Below are 20205 nucleotides of genomic sequence, written 5' to 3'. Positions count from 1 at the left end.
TGGACATGGGTGTGGGTGTGACTTTTTACCCATTGGCACGCCCGCCCGAGACCCGAAGACGTTATGGGTAATAGGTGGGTTTCATTTTTTACCCGTGGATAACCCATGCCCAACCCGATAACATATGTATTACCTAATTTTGACTCATTTCTTAATTCTTATACCATTTCTCTCGGTTCATTTGTGATGCTAATTGATACTAAGTTGTGATGTAATTCAAATTATTGTTGATAACCGATAATTTGGTAAATTATTGATTTTATTTCTCTTTGTTAAATTACATATCTTTCAAGTTATTATTCATGTGAGATCCATTGGGTACCCGCCAGATATACCCGCGCCCGCCGGACATGGGTACGGGCACGAAGTTTTGCCCGCTAACTCTAGTGGGTAGGGTTTGGACGGGTAATGTCTGGCATCGGGTCGGGCATAATTTTGCTCTACCATAGCCCGACCCGACCCATTGCCATCCCTAATCGTATCCCGTTCAGGGCTCCTCCAGCCAGGTGCGTCCCACAGTGCACGCAGTTTTAAAACCCGAACGCGGCGCGTCTCCGGTCGGCGCCCCGTGAGTTTTGGCTTTGCGGCGTGGCGTCCCACAGAACAGAAAGAGACCACCGGCCGTGCGTCCCCTTGCCCTTGGGCCTCCCGCTCCAAAGGCAACGATACAAAACAAAACAAAACAAAAAAAAAGAAAAGGAAAACATATCAGCTAGTGTAGCATACGGTAGGAGTACTACTAGTTTTTTTAAAAATTACACCCTATCACATTCAACGTTTAAACACCTATATAAAATATTAAATATAGGTTAAGAAAATAACTAATTACATAGATTACGATTAATTTGTGAGACGAATCTTTTAAGCCTAGGCAGTATTTAGTTCCCTTCAAACTTCCGAAAATTCCGTTACATCAAATATTTGGACACATGCATGAAATATTAAACGTGGACAAAAATAAAACCAATTGCACAGTTTGTATGTAAATTACGAGACGAATCTTTTGAGCTAATTATGCCATGATTTGACAATATGATGCTACAGTAAACATGCTTAATAAATACGTCTCGCAGTTTACGGGCGGAATTTGTAATTTGTTTTGTTATTAGTCTACGTTTAATACTTCAAATGTGTGTCCGTATACTTAAAAAAATTTTGGCACACGAATTAAGCACGGCCCTAATTGTTCCATGATTTGACAATGTGCTACTGTAAACATTTGCTAATGATAGATTAATTAGGCTTAATAAATTCATCTCGCTGTTTATCGATGGATTGTACAATTAGTTTTTTTATTAGTGTCCGAACACCCCATACAATATCCTGGATCTAAATACCCGACGTGACACGCCAAAAAATTACACCCTGATCTAAACAAAAAGATATAACCTGTGTCGAAATTTTTAGCCTGGTGCAAGATGCAAACCGTGGCAGTGGTTAGTTCCCTTCATACTTACGGAAATTCCATCACATCAAATATTTAAATATATGTATGGAGCATTAAATATGGAAAAAACCAATTGCACAGTTTGTGTATAAATTGCGAGAGAAATCTTTTGAGCCTAATTACGTTATGATTTGACAATGTAATGATTCCGTAAACATTTACTAATGATGGATTAATTAGACTTGATAAATTTATCTCGTAATTTGTAAGCGGAATCTGTAATTTGTAATTTGTTTTTGTTATTAGTCTTTACTTAGACAGTGTTTAGTGTTTAGATTCTGAAATTGGAAGAAGTTGGGGAAAGTTGGGAGGCCTTAAAAAAAATTGTTTTAAACCTGTGTCGAAATTTTCGAAAAGACACACGACTGCAAAATTTTCAAATCGGCGTCTGAAAAGAAACGGAACTTTTCAGATTTTCATAAAAATAGTACAGTACTCGTACTGCCGTAGTAGTAGGAGTACAAGCCCTACGCCCATACCTGTCGCCTGCCATGGTCACAACTCCCGAGACCAGTCGTTTGTCCATCTCTCCCTCCACTACCCCGTCTCTCTCTTCTCTCTCCGAGAGCCTGAGCACTAGCACAGCAGAGTACAACTACTACCACCACCACACAGGGCAGCGCAGAGCAAAGCATCCTCAAAAGAATCCTACCGCCATTAATGGCATTCCCAGCCTTCTTCTTTTTGCTTTGACCCAGCAAGCAAGAGCGTCTAGTCACCTCAACCACGAACTTGAATCCGCTGCTCTGCTGCTGCTGCTGCAACTGTTGCGCTTTGAGTGTGACTACAGTGTCTGCTACTCCTACTACTCTGCTTTGCCACTACTTGGTTCACAGGAGGGTGGCGAGAGGGAGAGTGTGAGGAGCTGAGAGAGGGAGAGGGATTGGGATGGAGTTCTTGGTGGCTCAAGCGCTCCTCCTCCTCGTCGTCGTCTCCAACTCCCTCCTCCTCCCTTCCTTGGGTCTTGCTGGTAATGGTGGTCTCTGCCTGCTGTGCCATGAATGTTTCTTGTTCTTGATGCTCCTGTTGGTTTTGCTTTGTAGAATCTGCTTCTTGTTTTCCACCAAGAAGTTTCTTGGAGTTTTTGCTTCATTCTTTTTCTTGTTTTTCTTCCCTTCATTTTCTGTCGTTCTTTACTTCGTATGCTACATGCCTACATTGCATACTTTTTTTTGGGTTCATTTTATCATTGTTAGGTTGTTCTTTATTTCTTTTTGGAGCTCTGTATTTCCATTGCATAGCTTCATTCGCCATTTTTTTTTGTGATTTCCTCATCGTTACTCGAGAGATGATTGTTTCTTTTACGAACAATGCACTTACAGTACTCGCCTCCCGTAAAAGAAAATGTAGTACTAATGCCAGTGGCTATGTACCATTATTTGGTTATTTTTTTTACAAAAACTTGCCTCAAGATAAAAATTTTGATTATGTATCTGTTGTTATTATGTTCCCCTTTCTTGCCTCCTCTTTTTTTTTTTGAGATTTTCCTGGTTACAGTACTATCTCTTTTAGGTTTCTTTAGCACCAAAAAAGTTCAAAATTTCCAGACTTTTTGAACTTTGCTCCCTTTGTTGGCGCAAATGCCAGTTTTCTTTTGCAACTTGCTCCACATCTTCCATCCTGTTCTCTTCCAGATGTTCTTGCACAGCAGCACTAATCGTCTAATCCGTCTCTCTCTGTGATTCTTGCACAGTTTCAGGTCAAGAAGCACACGAGGTGGCCATGGCTGGCCTCCATGATCAGCAGCCGCCATCTCCGGCAGCGGTGGCTGCGCGTGTATCGGTCGCTCACGCGGACCTCCCCATGGTGGCCTCCTCGGTTCTTGGGGCGGAGTCCTGGCTCAGGGCCCATGTCCTGGCTCACTACCCCTCCAACCACGTCACCGCCATCGCCGTCGCCGTCGCCTGCGCCCGCGGCGGAAGCCGCCATGGCCAAGACCTCCGCGCCTCGCGCGCCGCCAAGAACCTGCACCACGCCCTCGTGCGCTGGGGCCTCGTCGACGAAATCAAGATCGACGCCTCCTCCGCCCCGTGCGCCGAGGAGGTGGGAGGAGGGGCTCTGAAGCGGAGGCTGTACGGCATGCACCACCTGCCGCCGCCGCTGCCGCCGACGTCGGTGGCGAGTCCGCCGCCGCCCGGCGTGCCGTTGTCCTTCGCGCCGAACGCGCCACCGGAGGTTGTCCCGTCGGTTCCGCCCGCCGCTGCGCCGCCGAGCACGCCCGTCGTCGTCGTGCCTGCGCCTGCTACAAGCCCACCCATGTCAATGCCGGCTACTCCGCCTGAGGCGGCGGCTGGCGGCATGGCGCCGTGCTCGGCTCCACCGACGGCGGCGATGTTGCCGCAGCCGTGGTCCGGTGAGGGAGGGAACGGTGGTGGGCAATGGTGCGTGGCCAAGCCCACTGTCCCTCTGGACAGGTTGCAGGAGGCAATGGATTATGCCTGCAGCCAGGATGGGGTGGATTGCCAGGAGATTTCAGCCGGGGGAAGCTGCTTCTACCCGGACAGCATCGCGGCGCATGCGTCGTATGCGTTCAATAGCTATTGGCAGAAGATGAAGCATATTGGTGGGAGCTGCAGCTTCGGTGGTACTGCTGTGCTTATCAATTCTGACCCAAGTATGGCTTCCCTAACTGCTTGTTGTTTATACATTCTCTATTCAGTTCTTCTGTTGGTTGACTTGTGTCTTTTTTTTGTTGCTGATGCATATTATATGATAGGTGAATATCTGTGCTATTAATCTGTTTGTGCTACTGATATTTAGTATATAACTGAAAAGCATTCTTTCTTGTTTAGATAATACTACTGAATAGCATACTTGGAGCACAATAAGATTGGTAGTACTTTTTTCCATTACTTTGTAGAATGTCTATTTTAGAGTCAAGATGTTGTGGCATTTATAACTTATCTTTGTTAAGCTGTTTATGTTGTAATAGCTTTTGATATTATTGTTTTATGTGATTGTCATGTTCTACTCAACCAGCTACCAGGCATTACAAGATATAATGTTTGAGCTAAAATTTTCTTTTCGTGATTAGTTCAGTTTTTGTTTTTGAGTTTTTAATGATATGTTTGTGCCATGCCAGTTTATTTCTTCAACTTTACCAGCAGTTGTTTAACTTAAATCGTGGGCATTTCGTGTTGTTTAACAATATAGATGGATGAAACTGTTTTGTATCTATTCTAAGTCAGAATCCTATTCATGCACATGTTATTCGATAGTACTTCTTAAGTGGAGTTGAGTTTGTCATTGTTATTGTTAGGACTGAACACTGTGTATGAGTGCAAGAAACTTGTCATTTTTGCTTTCTGTATCCTGTATTCTTCTTTGTTGTTTATCAAATGGCTCGAGCCATATAGTGTTTACCAGTGTTTTTTTAAAAAAAATTATGACTGATGGGATCTAGCCAGATGATGCGGCAAGTGCCTTATCAGATTTATGGTGGATTATTTCTGGTGCGCTAGCCTTATGAAATTTATATCCAATTATCCAAATACATGTTTGGGTAAGTTTGTAATAATGAACTGAGAGCTTAGGGGTGTGTTTAGTTCCTGAAAAAAGTTGGAAGTTTAGGGAAAGTTGGCAGTTTGGAGAAAAAGTTGGAAGTTTATGTGTGTAGGAAAGTTTTGGATGTGATGTGATGGAAAGTTGGAAGTTTGGGGTAGTTTGAGGTGAAATAAACACGGCCTAGATATATGTTTAGCACACAAAAAGTTGGTAGAGAACTTACTGTTTCATCATCACATTACACTGTCTTCCTTTCCAGAGGTTAGGTGCTGCTCTAACAGAATTATTTGCAGGTTATCTCCAGTGTCGCTTCATGATGAGTTGAAAAATGCTGAATTTGAATCTTCTATTTGGGTTAGTATTCTCCTACTTGATTTGAGTGGAAATTGCTCGGTGTTTGTATTAAATTACTGTTCAGTGCTCCCTTGGAAGTGAGAGGTATGGGTATCAATCTGTTATATTATTTTTAGTTCTGTAAAACACTTTGGTCATCTTTGCATGCTTGTTATATGCCTTCTGTTGAACTGAGCTTCATATATGCAGAAATTATGCTGTGACAGTTCAATTGTTTTGAAAAATAAACTTGTGTCAATACCAGTTCCTTAATCAAATAACTACGTAATTTCTGATAACACAACTGGGTCAGGTCTCCTGATGTAATTGAGTAGTATTTAATATTTCTGTGGTTCTACCTGCCCTTTTGACAATTTTTGTTCATTGCTCACAAGCACTGTCTACCATACCACTTGCATCTCAAACCTTCTGATAAGTCGCTAATCTGATTATGAATGTTGAAATCAAATCTAAAGCTGTCTGTGCAAAATTTCTCTTTACAATGTAATATCCATTTTCTATCGAACTTGATGGTCCATTTGTTTTATGGCATCTACTGCAAAATGGTCGAATGACTAGAATGGATAGTTTGGACTTGGGACCATTGCTAATTGTGCTTGACCTGCTTTTCTCACCTTATTTTAACCATGTTAGACTCTGCACTTCTCCTAAGGGGGAAAAGGTTCATGCTTATTTACAATCCAATTGATTGTTTTCTCGACCAATTTGTCGATTTGCACTGTATTTCAAAGATGCCAAATCACCGATATTCTTTGCAGGTTTGATGAGCGAAGCGAAGATCTGGATCTCTTGATGGCCGATGGTTGCATTGTGCTGCGAAACATCAAGTCTCGTTTTTTTTGCCCATCCGGGGTCCTCTGTTAGGACGCCGTGCTGATGTAGGATTGCTATATGTTAAAAGTCAGATTAGATGCATAGTTTCGTCTGAGAACTGTTAGAGCACAATTTATCTGCTTGGCTCATGGTGGCCTGGAGGTACTCAGCATCTTGCTGCTGGCCACATGATGATTCTGTAATGCAGAAAAGATACCTCAATTGGAACCTGCATGCTGATGTATGTCCAGTTTATTCTGAAGTATTGTTTCATTTTTGAGAAAAAGTAAACCCTCTGAATCAAACACGGATTAAGTTAGGTCCTCTTCTTTTCTCCAACATGAGTTGGTTAAAGATTAAGATATTTGTGGTATGCTTTTCAAATTGCTAAACGGTGTGTTTCGTGCGAAAATTTTATATATGAAAGTTGCTTTAAAATATTATATTAATCTATTTTCAAGTTTGTAATAATTAAAACTCAATTAATTATATGTTAATGCCACCTCGTTTTGCGTAAAAACTTAATCTTCTAAACTTAAATCTTCGTATTTGAGAGAAGAACACCACCTTAGGGTAGATAATGTAGAAAACTGAATTCAGAAAGAGGGCTAGAGGGTTAGGCATTGGTTCACTTTGATGAAAAAAAAAAACTTACTTACCAAAATTTGGCAACAAACTAAATGTAGCCTTTTTTTTTAACTTACCAAAAATTTGGTAAGGTTGAAATGGCATCAAAGTGAACAGGCTCTTAGATAAAAAAATTTGGCTAAAGACGTCACATTAAATGTTTAAATTTTGGCTAAAGACGTCACATCAAATGTTTGGACACATGCATGTGGCATTAAATGTGGAGAAAAAAAACCAATTGCACAGTTTACATGTAAATTGCGAGACGAATCTTTTAAGGATAATTACGCCATGATTTGACGTTGTGATGCTACAGTAAACATTTACTAATGACGGATTGATTAGGCTTAACAAATTCCTCTCGCAGTTTAATTACAGGTGGAATCTGTGATTTATTTTGTTATTAGTCTACGTTTAATACTTCAAATGTACGTCCGTATACTTAAAAAACTTTACACCCAAAGAACTCAACACACCGTGAAGCCTTGTTTAGTTCCTAAATTTTTTTTTCCAAAAACGTCACATTGAATCTTTGGACACATACATGGAGCATTAAATATAAATAAAAAACTAAATTTGCACGGAAATCGGAGACAAATCTTTTGAGCATAATTAGTCCATGATTAGCTATAAGTGCCATAGTAAACCATATGTGCTAATGACGGATTAATTAAGCTTAATAAATTCGTCTCGCGATTTCCAGGCGAGTCATGAAATTAGTTTTTTCATTCGTACCCCGCCTGAGTTAAACGTCCGATGTGACACCCAAAACAAAAATTTTCATGTTATCACATCGAATGTTTGAACATATATACGAAGTACTAAATGTAGGGAAAAAACCAATTACACAAATTGCATGTAAATTGCGAGATGAATCTTTTAAGTCTAATTGCGCCAAGATTTGACAATGTGGTGCTACAGTAAACATTTGCTAATGACGGATTAATTAGGCTTAATAAATTTGTCTCACAGTTGGCAGAATATGTAATTTGTTTGTTATTAGACTATGTTTAATACTTCAAAATATGTGTCCGTATATCCGATATGACAACCAAACCCAAAATTTTTCCCCAACAAAACAAGGCTTCTTCACAAAAAATTTTTGCCCAAAAATGTCACATCGAATCTTTGGACACATGCATAGAGCATTAAATGTAGATTAAAAAACTAATTACACAATTTGCATGGAAATCGCGAGACGAATCTTTTGAGCCTAATTAGTCTATGATTAGCCATAAGTGCTACAATAACCCACATGTGGTAATGACGGATTAATTAGGCTTAATAAACTCGTTTCGCGGTTTCCAAACAAGTTATGAAATTAGTTTTTTTATTCGTGTCCGAAAACTCGTTCCGACATCCGATCAAACGTCCAATGTGACACCCAAATATTTTTTTTTCGCGAACTAAACACACCCTTAGTTGTTAGGTAGTGTTTGTAACCACTGAAGATGAAGATGAAGATTAAGGACACACAAAACATGAAAACATATTTTTTTTTGCGAGGAAAGGGTGAATTTATTAGGTGGTGTTTGGATCCAAGAACTAAACTTTAGTCCCTGTCACATCGGATATTTAGACATTAATTTTTAATATTAAATATAGACTACTTACAAACTAATTATATAAATGAGAGCTAATTGGTGTGACAAATTTTTTAAGCCTAATTAATCTATAATTAGCACATGTTAATGTAGCATCACATAGGCTAATCATGGATTAATTAGGCTCCAGAGATCGTCTCGCGAATTAGTTCAGAGTAATAGAATAGGTTTTGTCATTAGTCTACGTTGTCAAAACATCAAATGTGATAGGTACTAAAAATTTTCCCATCCAAACATCCCCTTACTCAACCCGGGAGATTACAATCAACAGTTGTAAGTTGCAGAGAGGAGCATCAAACCGCCAAACTGCACAGCTATTCAATCTCTTAGCTAGCTGAGCTAATTCATGAGTCACCATATAATTAGTTACATGATTAATTGAGTGTTAATTATTATAAATTAAAAAATATATATCCTTAATTTTTATCTTCATCGTTACCGAATAGAAACCTTAGAGCCAGCTTTGGTTTAACAGGCCAACCCTGTCTGCTGGGCCACTGGTAGTTTGTTCTAAGCTGTGCCCAATTCACTATTCTTTCGGTCGTAAATATTTTTATGTTTAGGATAACTTTAGGTTAAACTATTGAATTTTGAGCATCTCTAATTTCTCTCAATGCTTATTTTTAAAACAAAAGAGATGCTTTAAAATGTTATGGATGTTTTGAAAAATGCTATCATAATACCTTATAAACTTATTCTAAAATAAAATTGACTTTCCTAATCTTAAAAGTTTAATGAAATTTTACCCTAACCGTTTTATATGTTTGACCAAAGAAAAGAAATGTATATGTACGGAGTAGTACAGCTTAAGCCCCAAAGTCTTTGTGGGTGATCGAAGTATTGGTCATTGATTTTGAAGGAATAAGTTCACTTTATGTCCCTTAATTTATCATCGAGTTCGAAATTAATTTCTAGACCGCAAAATCTGATACAACGCATCCCCCAGCTACAAAACCAGTACAAACGAGGCCTTTCGGTAGTATTGTCCCCGTTTGGCTGATGTGGCTCATTTGACTAGGTTTTTGTCCTATGTGCATTGACGCGACGCTTATGTGACCATTGGATTCGGAAAAATAATAAAACTCTTGGGGTCCGCATGACAGCTTCGCACACAAAATAACAAAAAAGATGGCCCAATGTGGCCCCACATGTCATCCTCACTACTCCCCTCTTCTCTCTATCTCCTCTCTCTTTCTTCGAATGGTGGAGCGGGCAGGCGGTGGCTGGAACGGGGGTGACTAGAGCAGAGCAGGGCGGCGGCGGGATGGAGCGGAGAGGGGCGGAGTAGGGTGGGCGGAATGGCGGCGGCCAAAGCAGGCCGGTAGAGTGGAGCAGATCATCGTTGTCAACCACTGTTGCACCCGCCACAACTGTCGCATTCGCCGACGACCGCTCGAGCTCTTCCTCTGACCACCCTCCGCTGTTGCTGCCCATTCCTTTGCCCCCCGCCGCCGATCCACCTCTCTGCTCCGCAGGCATGCTCCGGCTGCTGCCAGCTCCGCTCTATCGACCTTCTCCCTCTGTCGGCACATATCCTTCACCCCCGCTTGCATGCCCATCTCTGCCTGCTTAGGTTCGGGGCTCTTCTTGCTACGGCTGCCACTGGAGCCATTCGGCCTTACCGATGCTTGTTAGATGCTTGTTAGATGATGGAAGTTGGAGGGCGAGGATGACTGAGACGATGCGAGCGGGACAAGGGAGTCCCAAGCGGTGGAGCTGTGGTCGTCGTGCGAGACCTCTTGCCGCCAAGCGGCCGCCACCGTTGTTCGTCGTGGAAGCAACCACCGCCATTGCGGCATGCGTGCATGGAGGACTCTAGCTCAGCAACTTCCTCGATCTGAACCTATGAACACACACATCCATTTCCATTGTGTTGACGGGAAACATGACGGCGTAGGAGATCTGCTTAACTCCAGTGTAGGTCCAAGGCTAGCCTCGAGTATGTCAAGGGTGTGCCAGCTGGTTTGAACCTGCAACCAGCAAGGAAAATAACAAATAGAGTGAGTCAGCCGATAGCCGATAGGCCAATGACCTGTCGTTGGTGATCCCAGTTGATATATTTAGACCAGATCAGCTATGTATTGATATATAAATTAAGCATAAAATCTAAATATGTCTCATCGGTTGTAATATTATTTGGTTTATCAAATATATTTCAGACTACTATAGAAATAGCCGATGGAACATTATTTAGAGAAAGATAGATAAATAAAGATAGCGTACTAGCTAATATTCTAATACAAATTTATATAAACAAATCAATCTACAGAAATATATGAAATAGCGATCACTTACCAACTTTGACAACCCGACCGATACTGATCTAGACTTGATATATTTATATAGGGTTAACTATCTATATAAGTGGCAAATATACATAAAAATAGTAAAGAAGCATGTATATTATGTAAGATCGGCTGAAACTCCGATACTATCCTTAATTATGATTAACTCCAGGTTAGATTTTAGGGTTCAAGACAAGACTAGGGATGATGCATCTCAAAGTATGTAAAGAAACCTAAAGTCTAAACAATCAAGTAATTAACCACTTTTTAGGATGGTAGATGCCTTAGCTAATCTAATCTAGCAAGACAATTTAGCCGATATTGGCGAGAACCGTAAAGCGAGAACCAGCTGATAGGGCTAAATCGAGATACTAAGACTAGATTAACTAAGACATATGATAGCAGATGGTCATGATAAAATGATTCGAACATCTAAAGCGACATAATAGCTCCGATATCACAAGCCATCGAGACAAGTTACCTCTTGTCGAGAGAACTCGCTAAAAAGAAGAACCAAAAAGAGTGACGATGCACCGAAGTTGTATTGGATTTGCCCATCCTCTTTTACAATGATCTGAGGTCTATATCTATACCCCAAGTACAAACTTAGTCCATTATGGACACAATTCAAACTTTCCTAAAAGATAAAATACAAATAAGTCTATAAGGTGGATTCTTGCCATATCTCTAACAAAAACCAACATAAATATCCTAATCAATATATATAATTGCCTTAATCGAGCTCTATCTCTAATTAGCAATGACAGTTATCTCAATCTAGGCCTATACCGAGCCCAAGCTATATCGTATCGGCCTCTTGCCATATCAGCTAAGTCAAGCTTTATCCCAGCTGATGTGTAGTACGACTTTGAATTTAACTCGATATTTGCACCAAATCCGTTTCAATCTTATTCCTTCCTCTCCGAGTTTGATGTAAAATTCTGTTGTTAACATATTGTTACGCTCAAACCGTTTGATCTCATCAAGGTTCAAAATTAACTACTCTAAATTTATATGCGCTGGTGGTGATGCTACTTAGAGGCGTTGTGGTACGTGCATATCCCCATGCCGAGGTCGATGGCCATGAGAGAGAGGATAGAGAAAAGAGGGGAGTAGTGAGGATGACATGTGAGGCCACATGGCCTTACCTTTTTTTTATGGGATATTTTGAACCATGCCACACAAATTTTGTAAAATTTAAAATTTGTGATATGCCACCCTGACCCACATGTCATTGACTCATGTGGGTCTTATATGTCATTGAGATACGGGTGGCATATCTCAAATTTTGCAAAATTAGGGTGGCATGGTTCCAACAAACCTTTTTTTTTATTATTATGTGTGTGAAACTGACATGTGGGTCTTACGAGTTTTATTATTTTTCACATCCAATTGCCACGTAAACGCCACGTTAATGTCTCGTATGACGAAGAACTAGTTAAAGGAGCCACGTAGGTGCCATATCAGGCAAAACCGAGAATAATACTGCCGAGGGATCTCGTTTGCATGGTTTTATAAGTTGAGGGATTGATGGTCCAGGAACGAATTTCAGACTATACGACAAATTAGAGAGATCAAAACTGAACTTATTCCGATTTTGAATGGACATCCAGAGCTTAGCTCTTTGGGCCTGGGCCTGGTGTTCTTCGCGGAAGAAACCGAACTCTACAAAAGTGGCAAGGAGAATCACAAAAAAGCCAAGCGGCGAGAAGTTACCCGATTGGTCGGTACACGTCACGAAATCCCCACACGTCACACTGACCGTAGGCCCCAACGATAATCCGCCACGATACGCCTCCCTCCACCCGGCCGGTCCACGCGACTTCCTCACGCGGAACACGCGGGACGGCCGCCCACGCTGACAGGTGGGCCCAGAGATACCCGAGCCCACGTGTCAGCCTCCTTGCCCATTGCTGCCCGCTCCCCCCCACGCATCCGAGCTCCATGCACTCGGTCCACAAGCGGGCCCGCCTCGTCAGTGAGACAGTCGCCAGCACCCGGTCCACCACTCGAGCTAAAGAGAGAGAGAAATAAACCGCTCCCATCTTTCTCCACTGCTGCTGCTTCGCTTCGCCTCCGATCTAAACCCTCGCGCCGCCGCCGGAGCAGTCAGCGAGCGAGGGGGAGCGAGCGCTGCGCTGCGGTGGGCGCGATGCGGGGGCCGGCGGGGCTGCCGCTGGTGGCGGTGCTGGCGCTCGCCGCGGCGGCGGCGGTTGTGATGGTGGTGGAGGCTCGGTTCGTGGTGGAGAAGAACAGCCTGATGGTGACGTCGCCGACGTCGCTGCGGGGGAGGCACGACAGCGCCATCGGCAACTTCGGCGTGCCGCAGTACGGAGGGAGCATGGCCGGCACCGTCGTGTACCCCAAGGACAACGCCGACGCCTGCGAAGCCTACGACGGGGACCGCCACTTCCGCGCCAAGCCCGGCGCGCTCCCCAACTTCCTCCTCATCGACCGCGGAAGTGAGTGCCGCCTCCTCCCTGCCCCGATCCCTCTCTGGCTCCGCGAGTTTGCGCTGCTCCGTGGATGGATTTGGTGTCGGTAGTTCATTCTAACATTGGGCGCGTTCGTAAGTTGGGAAATGGCGATTCAGCTGCCTCGGCTAGGTTTTATTCGATAGTTTGGTTGGTGGTGAAGTAGGCGTGGCATATTTAGCTGATTGAGTCACCTAGTTGGCGGGGTAAAGTAGTGGATAGAAATGTCGTGTGCTACACAATAAATAGTAGATTCATTTTTGTTTGGCATAGCTTCGTTGTCAAGTGAATTGGCTTTGGGGGTAAACGCTGCCACTGATATGATAAACAAGGTAAGCCCGCTAGTTTCAGCTGTTTGGGCGGAAATTGGTGGAAGCATTTTATTTTAGTGTAACTTGTTTAATTTGTTTGGCAAATGTGGGTTTATCTATATTTAGTAAATTTGGCCAAGAAGGGACAATTTTCTGCCCCTCTGGAATATTGTGCACACATTTAAAAGTAAAACAATGCTCTGTAAACAGTTTCTTTTTGGCTTTTTTTTTTCCTGTAGTCAGTCAAAGTGGTGGGTGTACTGATTGCTGGACAGCTGGAATAAGTGCCACTGCAGATATGACCAACCAATTTTTGCCGGTTGTTTGGTGGAGTTAATTTGGATTTTGGAATTTGTGTCATGTAAACTTGAGTGAATTCACTTGGCATGAATGGTTTTAATTTTAGTTAGTTTGGTGAGTAGATAGGTTGGTAGTTATTTGCGATCATCATGGATGGTTATGAAATGGGTGATGGAATCTTTTCATTTTTCAGATGTTGCAACTGGTCGTGGTGATTTCCTGTATCTTGATATCTACTATTTTGATTGTTGATGTGCATGCACATCACTTGATTAGTCAGGAGGTCATCCTTTGGCTGTTATCTCTAATCCTGTCTTATCTGGTGGCTGCTTGCTCAGTTAGCTTGGACATAAAAACTAATGTTTTCCCCTTATATCTTTTCCAGATTGCCTATTTGCTAAGAAGGTTTGGAATGCGCAAAATGCTGGTGCCTCAGCGGTCCTTGTGGTTGATGACAAGGACGAGCCACTGATTACTATGGACTTGCCACGGGAGGATGATGAGGCTGCAAAGTATATACAGAATATAACCATTCCTTCTGCTCTGATTGATAAAAAATTCGGGGAACAGTTGAAAAAAGCTATTAAAGATGGTGAAATGGTAAATGTGAATCTGGACTGGAGGGAGGCTGTTCCACATCCAGATGATCGGGTGGAGTATGAGTTGTGGACAAACAGCAATGACGAATGTGGGCCTAAATGTGATATGCTGATGAATTTCCTTAAGGAATTTAAAGGAGCTGCTCAACTACTCGAGAAAGGTGGTTATAGTCAGTTCACGCCCCATTATATCACCTGGTACTGCCCTCAAGCATTTGTTGTTAGTAAGCAATGCAAGTCTCAGTGTATAAACCATGGAAGGTACTGTGCGCCTGATCCAGAGCAGGATTTCAGCACTGGTTATGAAGGAAAAGATGTTGTTGTTGAGAACCTGAGACAGCTTTGTGTATTTCAAGTTGCAAAAGAGAGCAAAAAACCATGGATCTGGTGGGATTATGTAACTGATTTTCACATAAGGTGCCCAATGAAGGACAAAAAGTATAACAAGAAATGTGCAGAAACTGTCATCAAATCACTAGGTTGGTTCTTCTTTTGTTTCTGAGACTTTCCTTTGCATAATGATAAGCATGATTGTAGTAATTACTTGTACGTACTTAAATTGGATGTTTGAAATATGCCGGGTGTCTGCTTGCTGGCCCCTGTTCATCACCGTTAGAATCACTGTAGGTGTTTACATAGTTCATTGCGTGTTATGGCATGTAGCACTCGACATTTATACAAAAATGTCATCACTAATTCAATTTACTTGTACCGCTTTATATTTCAAACAGGTTTAGATGTAAAGAAGGTTGACAAGTGCATGGGAGATCCAAATGCTGATTCGGACCACCCCTTGCTTAAAATGGAGCAGGATGCACAGGTGAATTTACCTTGTGATGTGTTGGTTATTGTTATATTTATCAGTAAATTGAAGTACTGTAAACTAGTATATTTGAATGTTTATTACCTTTTAATACCGCTTTAATATCTTCGTGTTTGATATGAGTTACAATGTTGCGTAGATTGGGAAAGGATCAAGAGGAGATGTTACTATATTGCCTACTCTTGTTGTGAACAATCGGCAATACCGAGGTAGGTGTTCTACAAAATCTGTTGCAAGGCTTAAACCTGGCATTTGCTCTGGCTAATTTTAACCTGGAAAACTAACAGGAAAGCTTGAAAGGAAAGCTGTCCTCAAAGCTATATGTGCTGGCTTTGAGGAAACTACCGAGCCAAATGTTTGTCTTAGTGATGGTAAGTCAATAAACTACATTTTCCACTATTCTGTATTTAGTTGAATACAGACTGCTGAGTCTTGAGTTGTTTCAATACAGAAATGGAAACTAATGAGTGCCTGAATGACAACGGGGGTTGCTGGCAAGACAAAGCTGCTAATGTAACAGCTTGCAGGGTATGTGCAGATAAGTAGATGGTTTTCACTTGACTTTGCTGTCTTAGCATTTCTTTGTTATCTCACTTTGTTGTTGTTAACCTTCCAGGACACTTTCCGTGGTAGAGTGTGTGAATGCCCTACATTCAATGGTGTACAGTTTAAAGGCGATGGCTACAGCAATTGTGAACGTAATATTCTTTCTGTATCCATGCTCGTATCCTTCAATAGTCTCAGAAATATTACTCCTGTATCAGCTATGCCTACAAATTACAACATGCATAAACAAGTGACATTGAACTAATTAGCTTATTTTCTGCAATATACAACTTCATTTTACAACTGTTTGGATCAGTAGGGATTACATAAAGAAACAATCTTGGTGAACATTTTGCCAGGTAGTCAATTCTGTTTTTGCAGTGTATAGAACTTAAATCGACATGAAAGACAGAAACGTATTTAGTATATTTAATATTTTCCAGTGTCTTTGAGAGCATTAAAATTCAGTGCGTGCAAGAGCGACAAGTTTGGCAGTTGGCTGCTAGATGAATTGCATGTGCAACTCATATTCTGTTCATTTCCTGGCTAGTTTTCCACTTCCCAGAGTTCTCCTTGTAAGAAGTGCCAAAATCTTCTGAATTTGCAGCATATGCTGGAATTGTCATGTGGAATTATGGTTGTGATGATACCATTGTTCATTTAGCCTTACCTTTGTACATGGATGGATGGATTATATATGGGAAGAATTGGACTTGTGTCCATGCAATGAGAAGTGATGAGATGATAGTGTAGAAGGAATCAGGTCACATTGTGTCTGTTTGCAGTTAGGAGTGTTGACTATTCAGTATACTTGGTGGCTTCACTTTTCTTCAGTTCTTTCCAGACAGTTAAAATAAATTTGCATAGTGAAGTCCATTATTAGGAAGTGGCATGAACAAGCAGCCGATATAATTGGCAATATATAATGGTGATTCTTGGTTTGAACTTATTTGAAGTGAATTTGAACTTGCTCTCCTTATGATAACTTATTTGAAGCATAATATATACTGCAGTAGTTTGCCGTAATTGATAATTCACATAAATGATTTTATTTGCAGCTGCTGGACCAGGAAAGTGCTTGATAAATCATGGTGGCTGTTGGCATGAGACTCGCAATGGCAAAACATTTTCTGCTTGTCAGGTAGTTTTGGGCTTTAATTAGTGCATAAGATATACTGAATAATGATAAGTTATCTTACTGTGTTCTACTTAAATGTTTATTTTCCAGGAATCAGGAAATGGAAAATGCCAGTGTCCAGCTGGTTTCCGAGGGGATGGTGTTAAAAAATGTGAAGGTATTTTACGAGTAACGCTTTCGCACTTTATTAGGATTCTAAAAGGAAAACTTATCTGTGGTTGTTCGCTGGAACCCCCAGCAAGTTTTCTTTTCCACTTTTGTCTGTACCGTACTCTTATGCTTTCAGTAAAAGCTGGGCGAAAGCCTTCTCTAAAAAAAAACTTATCTGTGGTGTCGGAAATTCTTTCCTCAATGGCACACGTAATGTTACAATATAAATAATCCAGAAATGCTCTGAAATACCTGTTTTTGAATAAGTTATATTTTTATCAATGGTCTCACAGATTGATTAAATAATACATTAAACCTTGTTACCTTATGAATTATTTTCAAACATTTTTGTATAAAAATAAAATAAATCTCCTCACACCTTATTTCCACATCTGAACCCACACCATGATAGCACCAGCTGTAGGACAATATTGCAGTACTGGGACAAAATTTTGGCATACTGGCATGGCAAGGATTTGGTCACTCCACCGCAACTTGTCATACAAGTGCTGCCATGCCATCATCCGTGGTGGATACACACCACCACTCTTGATAGTCAGTTTTTTTTTTTTTTTTTGATAAAAAATATACAGGATAGATTTTTTTATATTTTGGAAACAGGTTGTTAAAAAGAGGAAATTTTGTCCGTACTAAATCTCAGAGATTAAAGATATGCATATACATTTAATCATCTACACTGTTATCCTGTTCTAGCTATCTTCTCTCTCTAAATTTTAGTCGCAATAGTTCTCTCCACACAAAATGAAAATATTTTTTTTCAATCACAATAATTTTCTCTTTTTTCCCTTGCAAAAGAAGTCTCTCTTGCAATGTACTGCCTTGACAACTTTGATGCCTAAAATTAGAACAGGTGTATATTAGGAATAGTACCTTACATTGAGGTTGTGTTGTAAAGATCTTATGAGTTATGATAAATCATTGTGAGTGTGGTAATGCTGGGAGCACAAATTTTGTGCCGTGCAACATATACAACAGTTCTTATAGTGTACCTTATTTTCAATTTACGTTTGCAGACATCAATGAGTGCAAAGAGAAAAAAGCTTGCCAATGTCCAGAATGCAGTTGCAGAGATACATGGGGTGACTATGAATGTACTTGCAGTGGGGACCTACTGTACATCAAAGAGCATGATACTTGCATAAGTAATTTCTAAATTTTTTGTGATTTGTTTCATCCAACTATTGTAGGTCACTTGATATATTATTTGTTTGATCAATCTGCAGGTAAGACAGCTGTTCAGGGTAAAGCAGCTTGGGCTGCAGTTTGGGGAATCTTGATAGTCTTGGTAGTTGTGGCAGCAGGAAGTTATGTTGTCTACAAATACAGACTAAGGGTAAGCTAGCTAGTTGATAATATTATCTCCATTCATAGCTTTCATATTTAAATGATGAATTGTTCTGCTGTCCTATGGTTTGTTGATTGATTAGAACTTACTAGACATCCTTAAAGTAATATTTTACTTTAACTTGCCATTTTACGTTTGTTGATTCAAATGGATGCAACATCATCCTTATTATATACTAGCATACATGAAGCTAGGATTTCATTCAGATGCAAAACATTGTTTTATTTCTGATCAATTCGCTTCCTCAATGTGTGCTATTGCATTGTGAATCAAGATCAGTAATAATGCATCTAAAACTGAGTTATTAGTAAAAGAAAGTAACACTGTACAAAGATATCTCTTGTGGGTGCTGTTTGTTACTTTTGTAGTTGTGACCATATCATGTTTTGATTACTTAGTTTTTAACTACACTGGGCAACACGTTAAAGGGAACTATTCTAATACCTTTCGGTTGCATTTTATAATCCCCTGGTTGCACATGGGTGATACGTCATTCCCTCGATCATGGTTAGAGGATACTGCTCGAGTTCTGTTAGGGGATAATTTTTTGTTCTTTGCAAAGAGGGGAAAAAGGGTGATAGCCATTATCTAACCGTATGTTTAATTGATGATTAGTTCCTGTTTTGTTTCATGATAACTCAGTTAAGTATATGTGGTTGTTGGTTAATAGGATGTATTTTGTCGTCAAATAATATTTCTTGGCATTGTATTACTGGGCTAAGTGCTGTAAAATGGAGGTGCTTCTGCCACGCATTTCCAATCACTTGTCAGGCTGTTATCCTAATTGCAGCAGTCACAAAAGGGTTGCCATAGACTTGTTGAGCTTAGATTTTGTGTAGAATATGCCAACTTTGTGCTGGATGTTTTTTTGCCATGTACATTTGCTATAGAAAGGGTCAGTAATGATCAGACCTTTTTCATTTCGAGAGCAGAAATGTCCACCACATCTTTATCCATAGCTTATGACCTGCTAATATTAATCCCGTGTGCCGTTTCTTTCAGTCATACATGGACTCTGAGATCAGAGCAATCATGGCACAGTACATGCCACTGGACAGTCAAGGGGAGGTGCCAAATCATACAAATGATGAAGAACACCATTAGCAAGAGTTTAGTTTACCTGTGCAAACCAAGGAACAGCAGGCCCCCTTGGCGTCACGGACAGACTGACACATGCAGAAATGTGAAGTTTTGAGAAGCTTATCAGGTATACGGGAGTAATCTGGAGGTGAATGTGGCTTGATATTTGAAGTCCGTTAAATCTGTTGTTCACCTGCTAATTTATGTGGAGCAGTTTCGCCATACGGTGCCACACTGCCACTGGTAGCTCCATTTGTGGAAGTGTACATTTGTAGGCTTTTGGTTGAGAAAGTATCCATAGAGTTTTAGCTTATGAATGGGGGCCATGTAATAGTAACCTATCTCCGATATGCACCTGGTGCCACACGAAAGACTGTTCAAACGATGTGAATTGCAACATTTGTGACATTGCAAAGTTCCATTGGAATAAATAATGACCGGCAATGTATTATGATCGATTTGGGAAACCGTATGCACAGAATTTTTCCGTTCGATCTTAAGCTTCTCGGTATTATCTAAAGTTGTTGTCGTAATACTGGCTGTCGACGATCAAGCGTAGAATTCGAAACGTACTTCCATTGTCAAAAATAATTATTTACGTGTTCGTATTGGTTTTCAAAAGAATAATTTTAATGATACCCAGTGATAAAGGGACGCTGCGCACGCGTTGTGCGGGCTTAGGTGGTTTGATGATGATGGCGAACGACAACGCTAACCCGTCCTGAAGTTTGTGGGCAATGCTACGACTGAGGGCATGTTCTTTTCTCCAGCATAAACTTTCGAT

The 20205-nt window shown here is 40.9% G+C and overlaps 2 protein-coding genes across 2 annotated transcripts; both read left to right on the top strand.

The window, feature by feature from the left end:
- Positions 1 to 2043: 2043 nt before the first annotated feature.
- Positions 2044 to 6450, top strand: LOC127786223 (CASP-like protein 4A1). The gene is made up of 4 exons (XM_052313565.1): positions 2044 to 2417; positions 3141 to 4061; positions 5245 to 5305; positions 6064 to 6450. The coding sequence occupies exons 1-3, from the start codon at positions 2336 to 2338 to the stop codon at positions 5274 to 5276; spliced, it is 1035 nt and encodes a 344-aa protein (XP_052169525.1). The 5' UTR covers positions 2044 to 2335; the 3' UTR covers positions 5277 to 5305; positions 6064 to 6450.
- A 6250-nt stretch (positions 6451 to 12700) lies between these two features.
- LOC127786221 (vacuolar-sorting receptor 3-like) lies at positions 12701 to 19888 on the top strand. Its single transcript, XM_052313563.1, has 12 exons — positions 12701 to 13096; positions 14105 to 14797; positions 15050 to 15138; positions 15281 to 15350; positions 15429 to 15512; positions 15593 to 15669; positions 15758 to 15839; positions 16746 to 16828; positions 16916 to 16982; positions 18010 to 18138; positions 18220 to 18329; positions 19344 to 19888. Exons 1-12 carry the CDS (start codon positions 12787 to 12789, stop codon positions 19443 to 19445), a joined length of 1896 nt encoding a protein of 631 aa, XP_052169523.1. The 5' UTR covers positions 12701 to 12786; the 3' UTR covers positions 19446 to 19888.
- Positions 19889 to 20205: the final 317 nt, after the last annotated feature.

The sequence above is a fragment of the Oryza glaberrima genome, chromosome 10 (genome assembly GCF_000147395.1).
Source record: "Oryza glaberrima chromosome 10, OglaRS2, whole genome shotgun sequence".
Taxonomy (NCBI): domain Eukaryota; kingdom Viridiplantae; phylum Streptophyta; class Magnoliopsida; order Poales; family Poaceae; genus Oryza; species Oryza glaberrima.
Note: the sequence above shows the minus strand (reverse complement) of the source record. Positions and strands in the feature narration are given on the sequence as shown.